Source organism: Eutrigla gurnardus, assembly GCF_963514095.1.
Source record: "Eutrigla gurnardus genome assembly, chromosome: 18".
Lineage (NCBI taxonomy): Eukaryota > Metazoa > Chordata > Actinopteri > Perciformes > Triglidae > Eutrigla > Eutrigla gurnardus.
In genome coordinates this window covers 14,672,953-14,685,483 of record NC_139929.1, presented here as the reverse complement: position 1 = coordinate 14,685,483, position 12,531 = coordinate 14,672,953, and the positions used below count along the sequence as shown (strand labels likewise).

At 43.1% G+C, this 12,531-nt stretch overlaps 1 protein-coding gene across 2 annotated transcripts in view; it reads right to left on the bottom strand.

Annotated features, from left to right (window-relative positions):
• The window catches only part of adarb2 (adenosine deaminase RNA specific B2 (inactive)), a 155,125-nt gene that overhangs the window by 9,448 nt on the left and 133,146 nt on the right, over positions 1-12,531 (bottom strand). For both annotated transcript variants that reach the window (XM_084033743.1, XM_084033744.1), the window contains 4 exons: positions 8,680-8,848; positions 6,543-6,694; positions 4,741-4,909; positions 810-991 (listed from right to left, as the gene is read on the bottom strand). In XM_084033743.1, coding sequence (XP_083889869.1) covers positions 810-991; positions 4,741-4,909; positions 6,543-6,694; positions 8,680-8,848 — 672 coding nt within the window. The remainder of the gene's footprint in view (positions 1-809; positions 992-4,740; positions 4,910-6,542; positions 6,695-8,679; positions 8,849-12,531) is intronic.

Below are 12,531 nucleotides of genomic sequence, written 5' to 3'. Positions count from 1 at the left end.
ATTCATTTGGTCTGGAGCTGACACATTTATTAAATTATTATGTCCCCATTTGAAAACACAGAGATGCCTTTATTGAGCACTGACAGGTATGTCTCTGTTTAAAGGCGGGGTGACATTCGAAAGCACAGACATTTAGCTGGAAAATACAAAAAAAAAAATAGGGGAACATTTTTTTTTCTTCGACTACTTGAAAGCTGAATAAATATCCAGGCAGGTCAATCAACCAGTGGATTCCTGTTTTGGTGAGATTAAACAGGGTTTTCTACCAAATTGGTCAAGGGCAACACAGAGATAACAGTGGAGGGAATATTGGACTTACATTCATCAGGTGGACACAAACACGACTGTGCATGAATGATAATGTAGCTGATACATTATCATTCCATGCATCATTCGATGTATAAATAGGCAACTTAAGATTAACTTAAAAAAGTGATTATATATCGATGTTGCCCATAAGTAGCAAAAACTATGAAAGGATAAAGATTAATTTGACTTAATATGAGGACGTCGGACATTGGATTTAATGATATGGAATTGCATCTCAAAACTACTGCATTTATGAAAATATCAAAGTGAGTCAAGTAAACACATTTTTACATTTTTGTTGTCATGCAAATTTACGCTATTTCACGATCTCGATGGTTTAGAGACCACGTCAAATTATAGACCAAACATCCAGCAACAGATATATTGAAAATACTCATGAATTAGTTTCATTATGTTGCTCTCTGGCTTCTGAAAATCGATTGATTTCCAAATGTAATATGTGTAAATCCCCGTGACGTGTGTGACTGCCGGTGTCGTACCGCTGAGTAGGGGCTGGTTACGCCGGTGCGTGGCGGGCAGCGGGCCCAGGCGCTCCTGCCGCTGGTTCAGGACTCTGCCCAGATGGCCTGTGTGTCGCAAGCTGCCCACGGTCAAGCTATGCAGGTACACCGGCTCCACAAAGTGGCTCAGCAGCGCCCCCTGCAGGCCCAGGATGTTCCATCTGATGGGAAGAGGAAGTACGGACGGTTTGAAAAGTAGACGAGGAAGGAAAAGGTGAAGAAGGAGGGTGTGGATGAAGGAGAGACGGATGGAAGGCAACAGTTGGGGGGAGAAGGGAGAATATGTGGGGAGAGCGGTGGAATCAGGGCAGGAGAGGAGGAGAGACAGGTAGAGAGAGGAAGGGTAAAGGAGAGAGAGACATGTGAGAGCTTTAATGACAGGCAGAGACAATTTGATCATTATCTTGATGTGGGACGTGATGAATAACAGCTACTGGACTCACAACACACAAACAGATACACACACACACACACACACACACACACACACACACACACACACACACACACACTCTTCTCCCACTTTCCCGGGTTCAGAGGCACAAACCATCATCGCCACCACCTACACCAGCCAAAGACCGGTCCATCAGCATTCACTACATGGAACAGCACATTAGCATGTGAGCATTCATCAGTGCCATCGGGGTTAATGCACTGCATGCCGCTGTCGGCAAGTTTCCGTCGATTGCTCCAAGCGAGGGGGGGTGATCACCTCAGGATTTGTTGAGGGAGATCCTCAGGTGACACAAAATCACTGCGGGACTAATCCTGCTCGCCACACCGACGCCTGATACCGTAGCCAGCTGGTCATGTGCCACCTACTGTCGAAACCCCCCTCCGCACTATTTAACCAGCAGATGCTAATTTATGGATGGAAAATGATAATTACCGTGTTTATTATCATTCCTGCCCTTCATAGAGACGGAGAAGGCCTGCTGTGTGCCTGAGCTGCGTACTCTCCGGCACACCGGACTTGGTAATCAAAGGCTCGACATTATGCCACTAATTTTTAGATCATTGTTCTTTTTGTTAGTCAATGTCTCTTTATCACGGATGCAATTACAGCGGCTCCTTGTTTTCTCGCCGACTTAATAATCACTCATTATGGCTTCCTTCGCTTCCCGAGCAGTCAATTAACATCAACGGCTTTCTGGGAATCACTAAACAGGCTCGCCAAGCAGTAGCCGCCTGCCTCCGTTTTACCTGCAATTTGTCAGCATTTGCCCCCCCCCCTCCCCCTCCCCCAAACAGAGAGGAGAAGCTTTGTTCAAACAGCACTCTCACACACAAACCCAGTGCTCCACCAAAAACAGAAATAGTTTAGCCTGAAATATTAATTTACCCAGAAAGCGACACCGTGAATCAGAAACATCTTCTAATCTCATGCAAGAAAAGACAGCCATCTGGCTTGGGTGTGTGAATTTAAAGAGAGGAGAGGGGAGAGACCTCTTCTATCTCTCTCTCTCTCTCTCTCTCTCTACATCTATCCTTTCTTCTCTCCCCCGGTAAACGCCGACCATTAAAGTAATGTGTTCATCTGCATAAAACTGCAGTGGAATGGAGAACATCATCGTTATATGAAAGCCATTTAGGCCCCTCAATTAAATCCAGCTGTCGACTTCAAATCAAATATTAGCAAAGGAGCTTGATCGGGCCTGTCTTCAGAAAACGCAATGATGATCATCAGGTGGAGCAACGACGGGGTGAGGCATTGCCCATTATCAAAAATGTTTATGATGGGAGCAAAGATCCTAAAAATCCCTCGTGGTCAAGGCTGAACTAACTATAATTATGTGCAGGAACTGGAGGAAGGGTGGAAATAAAAAGGTAATGGGAGGTTGCAAAATGAGTGTGACAGAGGACGAGAAGAGTATCCAAGGGATCACTTTAAGACCGCGGCTGTGTGTGTGTGCATGTGACTTGTGTTGAGTCTGCGGTCCGGAGCTCCTCTCAGTTCCACCCTCCACCCTGACCTTGATAAACTGGCCCTCGGTGACCCACTCCCTTTAACGACGGCCACCCATCATTTACGGCCATATAAAAAAAAAAAAACAGAAAGAGAGGCTGTGGAGCAAAGAGAGCGCGTCTGCCGTCCGGGCTGGTACATGGGAAGAAGAGCAGGGTGTTCCTTCCTCCCCCCCCTCCCCCGTCACTCTAGTTTTTGTAAAGTAATTGCTTTCACCCCCGTCGGTGACCTGGGTAGATTTAATCACACCATCTTCAGCCCTGGCCAACTGAATCAAATTGGTCAAATTAACAACGGTGCCACAGGAGAAGGGTCCACCTCTCTCTCTCTGTCTCTCTGAGTCTCTCTCTCCCTCCCTCTGTGTGTGTGTTTATGCCAGTCCTTTCACACATACAACGGTGGCTCAGCTGTAGTCCTGCATGGCTCAGTTGGCACAGCGCCGCGCTCACTAAGCTAAATTCATGGGTTCAGTTCCTGTTGAGGCTCAGTCCCGGCAGAAAAACTATATTAAAAATCGATCACAAGTATTTTTTTTTATTCGCTTTGGTCCGAATACATCTCACTGAAATTTTAACTTCTCACTTATCATGCTTCACCGTGTTTTAATAAAATAAAGTTTCACCTTTAACACAGTAAACTCCTAAAATAATTACAAAAAATAATCAACTCATAGAAACACAATCTTCAGTTATCACCTCTAAACGTGTGCCTCGCCATTTCAAATTTAGACCGTGCAGTTAGATAGCAATGATTCAGTAAGGGAATATCATTGTGTGTGTAAAGACGGCCGTGAAGTGTGTGCACATCGATGCCGTCGCTCCTCCCACACCACAACTGTGTGAAAACGGAGGCGGGAGAGCAAAGCTGTCCTGATTAGCATCGCCGTCTGTCCTGTGTCGGGTTGCCAACATGCGGACGTTACATTAACAAACACCATACACAGGCTCCACTGTTTTTGTTCTCTCTCTCTCTCTCTCTCTTGCGTTTGGAAAAGGAAATTATTTCAAAAATCAGCTTGGCTCTGCTCGGTAGCCTAAAGCACATGTTTTGTCAAGTTCTAGTATAGAAACGGTGCCCTGATATTCTGGCAGGTACCTGTAAAGTCTGGAATAATAAATCAGCAGCCCACGATGGGGAAAAGGTTGTATGACTAATATGTGTGGTCGGGGGGGGGCTACAGATCTGGAGATGAAAAAACAATGACGTGTTTAATACACAAATTCATCAGGATGGGATTAACTGTTCCAGTTAAATATTGGAAATCAATAGTCACCACCCAGACTAGAATGGATTCCATGTACAGCAGGGCTCATGGCAACACAAACATGGACGTACATACAGATGTGCTACGGTAAATATCAGACAAAGGTCTACCTTACTCATAAAGCACATTTTAAAATGCTTTATTTAAACAGGGATCACTCTTTCTCATAAAGAAGCTAATCTCCTCTAAAAGTTAACACCTGAATCCTTTGCTTGTCTTTCCCTACATCGGCCAGAAACCTCCAGGGTGAAAGGTTGCGTTGGTCACATGGTTTGTTCGGGTATCTTTTGCCTTTTATGGTACAGTCAAAGCAACACCCTGCACAAATAAGTTCGATGTTGAAATGAGGAAAATGTATTTAAAGGCTTTGGCACCTCATCTTCTGAAAGTCTTCTATGCATTAAGAGAAAAATATTGAACACAAACACAAACGTCTGGGTTAAAATAGTCAATACAGGGCATCTTTTACATGGTCCAATATCACAACAAGGTAATCTCAGCAGCAAGGACACTATTTTATATGAGAACAAAAAAAAAAAAGGATTAGGTCTCCAGTAAACTTGCCAACAGATGCAGGCTCTTTCACATATTCAGGATGATTTTGAACAGGAAGTGCCAAATAAAAACACAACCTTAAACCCAGACAGTAAGAAGGTGTTTAAACATGTGATAGCACTGACCTGGTGATCTTGTCGGTGCAGGACATGGTGATGAGCTGCTCGCCCTGCAAGACGCCGTCCCACGTCTGGACCGGCCCCCGACACCGCACCGGCACCGTCCCCTCGCCAGACTCGATTTTGGTCCTTAGGTGGCTGCGGTGCTTTCTCATGAGGTGTCTGCTGCTGTGTACTGCCAACGCACACACACACACACACACACACACACACACAAGCTCAGCCTGAGCTCCATCAGTCTACATTATGTCATTTCTTATTACGCGGCTTTGCTGGATACCCAATTTAATTAGCTATTAATGAAGTCTGTTATTTCTAAATAACACAAAGCAGTTTCAGATCTAATCACATCAGTGAGCAGCCAAGATTCATTTTGGAGACTTCTGATTGAATTTACTCCAAATGCAGCAGGTCACACATACACCAGGTAAACTAGGCTGGAAATAATCAACATTTGTCGATTATATTTTCGAAAATAATCCATAATAAAGTACAAATTAGCTCTCAAGTGTTAAATTCTCTGTGTAATTAGGATGTTCCTTGCCAATAATTGTTCATGCATAACTGGCTGCATGTCATTAAAAAAATAAATGCTTATCCAATATTATAGTAAGCCGATAAACAATTAAACCCTACTACTGCATATTATAATAGGATGACGGGTACAGTTTCCAGCGAAAGGACGAACATTGCAATTCCTTTCAAAGCAAAAGTTTAAATGAGGTTAACAGCTTCATTTAGGGAATTAAATGTATTATCTTGGGACTGGTGACTCCCTAATTGTTAATGAAATAAGCATTGGACTGGATTGTTGCTGGATATGCGGAGCAGCCTGCAGTTTGGAAGGAACCATTTCCCCGGAGAAAGCAGCTTCGGTGATGAGCGTTTATATCAGGCGTGGTATGATGTATTATTGTTTGAATAACAGACAATGAAACCCTGTCAGAGGTCTGTTTCAATCACTTTCATGTGGTTTCATGTGTAATATGGATGTCTCCCTAACAGGATGAGAGAATGCACATAAATAATCACTGTTTTTGTTTTAATAACCTCTTATTTCTTTCGGCTTAAACCCTCCTTCCTTCTCTCTTCTTCCATGGATGTTGCTTCGGTGACAGCAGCTAAGAATTAAGCCCCGACTTCCAGCTCAGAAATGTTTAAGAACAGTCAGGAAAAGGTGCTAAGTCATTTTCTAATCTCGCGCACTGCAGAACATTTAAGAGGTTTAATGACCACAAACGTTCAGTTCAAAGGCTTCTCCAATGACAGCATCAGCATTCCCATCCTTACTGGTTTCATGGAAATCCCACCATGCACTGCACTAGTGTATGTTCACAGAGCTGGATGCCAGCTTCAGTCCGTGATGAAAGTGGTGGAGGGGAGGGGAGGTATATATACATTCTACTGATGTGAAACTGCTGTACAGATAAGATTTCTGGACTCGCTGGCCACCATAAAGAAATGCTGGGCTAACCGTCTTAAATGAATATACAATTTATTTTCAGTGGGTAAGCAGTAAAATGTCATCTAGTCAGCGCAGCGTGGCTGAAAGAGGCCAAAGACGGGATGTGACATGAAAAGGATGCCAGCCTCTTCACAGTGTCTGGAGGGGGAAAGAGGCAGAGCACATCGTCTGCCAGAGAAAATGATCTCTCTATAAAGCGGAGTGACTGACTGATGAGTGATGTTAGAGAAAATGGCAGTGATTACGTTACATGGAAATGCGTGCAGATTCAACTTGACTTTGATCTCTCTGTGGCATGACAACACATGCAGGACAATAGAAACGTAAAGGCCTGGCGTCTTACGGTCGGTGGTGATTTCATAGGGCGAGTTGAGCCTCCCGTCCCCGCATGGCGACGTGCTGATGTACATGTGGAAATGGATGTTGTCTCTCAACCTGTAGCCGCACTCCTTGTGCCGCACGAATATCGACTCCTCCCAGTCCTCTGGCCTTTTACTTTGAGAGGGGGGGGGAAAAAAAGCCCACAAAAAAACACAACAAGTACGAGGGAGACTGATGAGAGAGGGAGCACCATTCATCACAGCATAGGAAATAGATTTCCACTTTTTGTTTCCAATGATGAAGTGAGGCAAGGACGGAGAAAGATGGACACCGGCCCTCTCTTTGACCACAGTCCATTCTCCTGCTGTCAGACGAGACTCCTGGACATTACTCAGGCCGCCTGAACGTCTCAGGGGAAACGGGGAGAGTGACTTTAACCTGCAGTACTACTCTTTTCATGCAAGTATAACAATAAGAATACTAAGAATACTTGCATCATGGCCGACTTTAAATCTGGGTCATGGTTTCTGCTGCGAGTAGGAATTAGGCTTTAATCACTCACACACACGTATGTACGTACATAGTTTATATTAAACTACGCATCACAATGCAAAGCACGGCCGCCGTCTTTATATAACCTCTCCTTTGTCTCCGATGTCCTTTTGCCGAGTGTAAATATGGCAATTCTGGCATTTTGTTTGGTCATTTCATTATGAGTTATCTTCCCCATTAGCCGTTTTACTCAGCAGCAAAGTCTCCGTACCTGCCATCCAGCATTGTGCCAAGACAAAAAGTCAGTGCCGTGTATGCAAATATGACATTCAACGATCTCGACTTCTAGCCACTAATCTGATGAATCAGCCTTGCCACCCAGTTCCTCGGGGGAGCTCAAAAACATAATATATGCTCATGCACTGGAGGCAGCGAGGAGTCAAACCTCATCAAGGTTGTCCCTCGATACTGGTAAAAAAAAATGAGTGAGCTTCTGCGCACCGGAGCACGGTGTCTAGGTTGCAAAGGCACACAAAGAAGGTACATTTAAAAAAAAGTGCTGAAAACAAATAGGCCAGTGGGACCCTGAGCCGAACCAGTTGAGTGTGTGATAGTATGCTTCGTTAGCTGGAGAGAACAGCACCCATATGGCTCGTTGATTATTGGAAAGTCTCTGGTGAACGAAGCAGTGCCGTTACCATGGAGCTTATTATTGAAGAGAGAGCAATCTTTGGCGCTGCAGCGGGAGGTCACAGCAAACAAAATATTCACAACTCACTTCATTTATATTTATGTATTTATTTGTTACATTTCGTTTTACAAGCTATAAAAGCAAGATTTGAGTCAAAGCTGATCCCGGTTACGTCCACGGTGAGGAGCTTATTAATCAAACAAGTAAAATTAGTTCACGTCAGAGTCACATTTAGCCGTCTGTTCTTCGGGTCAAAGAAGTGTTTTTAAATGTGCAGTTAATAGTTTTTTTATTACTTAAACTAATAATAAAGGTTACTCAAAGGTGGAAAAGTGACTTACAGAGCAGATACAGTATGAATGCTGTAGTAGACCAATAAATTATATTTAATTTCAGTTGGACTTAAAGCTACTGCAGAAAGGAGAAAACCCCCTGAATGTATTGAAGTGAGCAGGGGTGTGTTTTGGATTAAAATGATTAAGAATGATCTCTAAAGGAGGAATAATCTGTTAATTCTTCTTTCCAAAGTTTCACCTTTGCTAAAAGTAATATTTCTGTGCTACTAAGGGAGTATTTAAACACAGTTGTATTGCTACTTTTACTGAAGTAAAGGATCTGAAAACTTCTCCCACCACTGCTTAAGTTGATCAGAACCAACATGATTCTGAAAGATCTTTTAGCAGCTGAAAAGCCACATATAATAAAAATCCCTGACTCATAGAGACAAACACACAGAAGGCCGCTCCCCGACTGTCATTCACTGGAATCCTTTCATAACTTTCCATTTTTGGCTAATATCGAGTCACATAAATGGTCAGCAGAGAAGCATGAGATGAAGGCGATTGATTTTTCAATAATAAGCCTTCCAGACCACCATTCAACTAGCGAGCATTATCAGGCTATGTCAGGAGATTAAGAATGTAAATGGCACAGGGGTTTCAAAGCTGCAGGAAATGTGAGCGTACAGATGTGTTACCTTAAGTAGAGTTCAAGTTGAGAGTAGAGGAACCGTAGCAGCGCTCTGCGGGCCGTGACTTCAGCGTGACAGTCATTGACCACTTGTCCCTGGTCACTCAGATACTCCCCGTTGATACACTTGGTCCCCGTGGATAACGCCACCACCTGGGCATGCCTCAGGTCCAGTCCTGTCGAACAATCACACACACATGTTGGCCTTACTTAGCTTAGAAAACAGACTCATCACATATGGAATTTCAAAGACGTTAGCTCAAGAAATAATACAGACGTAGCTGTTAGAAACCCTTATTTTAGAAAATCAAACTACTGATACCTTCAGGACTTTTTCAAAATTCAACTGAAATGTGAGAAGAGGGATGCATTGTCATTGCCATGTTGGAGGCTCAGTGGGCCATTACAATGCAAAAATTAACAGTGATGGAAAAACAGACCGACTGTCTCTAACTTGATTAGACAAGCAGGAGTCGTTGCTCAGTGAAATGAAAAATAAGAGGAGAACAAGGTAAAAAGGTTATTCTGACAGATAACTTTGGGTTATTTCCAGCACCACAGTTTCTGAGTAGGAGTGAGCGTCCCCTTCAGAAGCTCCTATCACACCCCACCAGCCAGGATTAGCTGGATCCAAGGAGTGAAGGAGGGAAGAGACCCTCCACCATAAACTACACTGGAGTCGTGCGATCTTCCCCAGAGTCAGATCGCCACCCTGTGAGATTGCCAACACCCGATTACATTTTATTTTTGACCGCAGTGAAAATGTTGTTTTTTAAAGGCTAAATTTCAGAAAATATGGATTGATATGGATTGAAATTGATTAATTCAGCAGTCCAGCACACATATTTTCCACATAATTAATTTTGCTTAATCATTTAAAAGTTTTCATCACAGTTTACAAAAAGGTGTGTTTAATGGCTACAAATATTTTTTATAATAATTTATAATAATTTGAACGTCAAAAATTAAGGGTTGAATCTTCAAACAGTTGCTATGACGGTTGCTATGACGGTTGCTATGACTTCAAATTTGTATCACAGTAGTTTTGGGGGAATTTGTGGTGACAGCGTTATATCACAGTATTACAAAATTAAAAGTGATACACCACTCAAAACATGATTCTACCAATTATTGGCAATGTAAGAAAACATATCTTCAGAAAGAAAATACATTTTTTAAATTAGGTGTGTTTATTGGCTACAAATAAAATGAAAATGAGGTACAGACCTACATGTATTTTTGGAGTAGCTTGCCCCTTATTGCAAATCTAAATTGAGTAATTGATGTGAGTCCAGCACACATAGTTATTGTTGCTTAATAATTTACAAGTTTTCATCACAGCCATAAAGGGGAATTATTACATTACAGTACCGGTATGTACACTGTTGAGGGCTGGCAGTAGCAGCGATGCTGCCTGTGTGGACGCCACACGCGTACAAGCAGCAGCAATGCAAAACCTATCGTCTTGACATTGGCAAAGGCATCGGCTGTTGGTCACTCTGATCATCGTCGAGTTCATCATCTGTTCACACAACGCTGGCTGGCACCTCCTCACTCAAACAGTTCACATCTTTACATTCAGCCACACAATGGAAGGGCCAGTGGTTCAAAACCAGAAAAGGGTGAAGGACGCTTTAATCCATATTTCCTCTGAAAACAAGTTCAAAAGATGCTCCCTGTGTGTCTTTGTGGTGTCTTTGCTGCAATGAGCCGTTGACATATAGTATGTGGTGAGAGGGATCTATAGACTAGTGTCTCAGTACATCATAAAAATGCCTTTGGAGGCCTAGATGCTGATAGCTCACCCTCTGGGAAACAACCCTGCTGTGCTTCTGGGGTGGTATACTGGGATGCAGTTGTATGTCTAAAACCTCAATAGAAGTGAGCCGATCAAAAGGCCTAGAGACACAGCAGAGAGCCACACTGTCTCCACATAGAAGGAGGCTATAAGGCCTTCTGCTTGGTCACTACAGGGGCCTTCCTGGAGACATTTTTTTCTTTATATACCATTATACACATATGGGAATTGGTGCCCAAAAGGGAAATCAAGGGGTGTCTATCGAATGTTATATGCATTGAACCACAGGAGTGATGGCAGCCACGTCGTCACAGTGATCATCATCCATCCTTTTCGACAGTTTTGCATCTGGAGTATGTAACAGCAGCAGCCACGACTGAGGCCATCCTGCAAGACCATCACTAACTCACTGACCTTGAGGTTTTCCTAATTCCTGAAAGAGGTGCGGCAGCATCACGTCTCCCTGCCCAGCTTTAGAGGGTTCCTAAGATCCTGGGGGCTGTACCAGTCAGTAATGAAGGATACTAATGTAGAACCAGGTATAGAAGGTCCACTACCTCAAGGACTCAAAGGTAGCTTGGGCATGTTTTGGGTCAAGATATCGGAAAGGTATCAAAACTAGATATTTACCACAATCTTATATTTTCTCCGTTGCTTTTATGGAAGCCTTCATTGAAAGTTGGTTGCTCCCAACCTGGAAGTAGCAACAATACAAGCTAGAGGTTCTTGAATTAGGTGTTGTATTAGACCAATTGTATCAGATCAAAGGGGGAATGTTCTTTACCCTCCCTGACCATTTGATCCATCCAATTATGTCCGGACAGCATTCTAAAAACTGCTAAATAGGTCATGGCGGGTTTCTCAATGTGAGACAAGAAACAAATGCTATGAGAGAGATCACAGGTCACAAAGTCATCCTGTGTTGTGTTGGCTCCCCTTTGCGAGAAAGATGCTTTTCTCAGTGGGGATTCAGGCCAGTGCATGACCACGCAAGAGCCCGACTGACTGACTGACTGACTGACAGACAGAGGTGTTGCAGAAGGGAGAGAGGCTGGATCAGCACATTAACGGCATGCCATTCCTTCCTTGGCTGCCACAAATCTCTCCCATCGCCTCTGAAAGTCAGGCTTCGCTGGCTTTTGGCAGACCTGCAGGCATCGCCAGCCCGGCACATGAGCTTTTATCAGCCTCGGCCCAGATGGCACTGCGGCGGTAGAGTCCTGACACCTCCGCTGATGAGGAATGGGAAGGAGGGCAAGGGAGGGAAAAGTTAGGGGGGGTGAGTGTGGGCAGTTGAGGGGAAAAAAGAAGTATAGAGAAAGAAAAGAAAGTAAAGTCTAATGTAGGGTGAAACACTCAACTTTAACTCTACAAACTACAGAGAACTTCAAATAAAGTTCAACCTAATAAAAAAAGTATGTTATATTGACTTTTAAAACCATGTGTACTGGACTGTTGGGATTCTGTGTGACAGCATCAAAGCAAACCTTATTCTATAGTTAATATAATTTTTATTATTCCCATTTTTGCTAGTTGAATTACATATTTTTTAAAGTCACTGAATGAAACAAACCTTTTCATCAACCTACAAGCAGAAGCAAGCTGACATACCATCTTCTCTTCAGATGATATGGCAAATGTGTGAGCAAACAATTGCTTATACCCATGAGGTAGATACACACATTTGGAGTCATGTTTTGGACACCTGGCAAATATAAGTTTAATATTCACTCTCCTTTTAGCTCTAATGTTGGTCTCGTTACCCTCTCCATATGTTCATCTAATAGGTGCTAGGTTTTTAGGGTTTTTTATCTGAAAACAGCTGCAGCTGAAAACATCACTGTTGATATAAGTGAGAGGGCAAAGTTGCAGGCCTGAACATAAAAAAAAAAAACAAGCTGAAAGATGTTAAAAGGGGACTTGCAGCGTCAAGTGATTTTTATCCATGAGTTCATCTCTACCAGCGGCATCTTTGATATCCAATTAGTCATGGATCCATTGTTAATATAGACATATTGATTACAGCAAATTTAATATTTTTATTACTCTTTAGGAATAGTT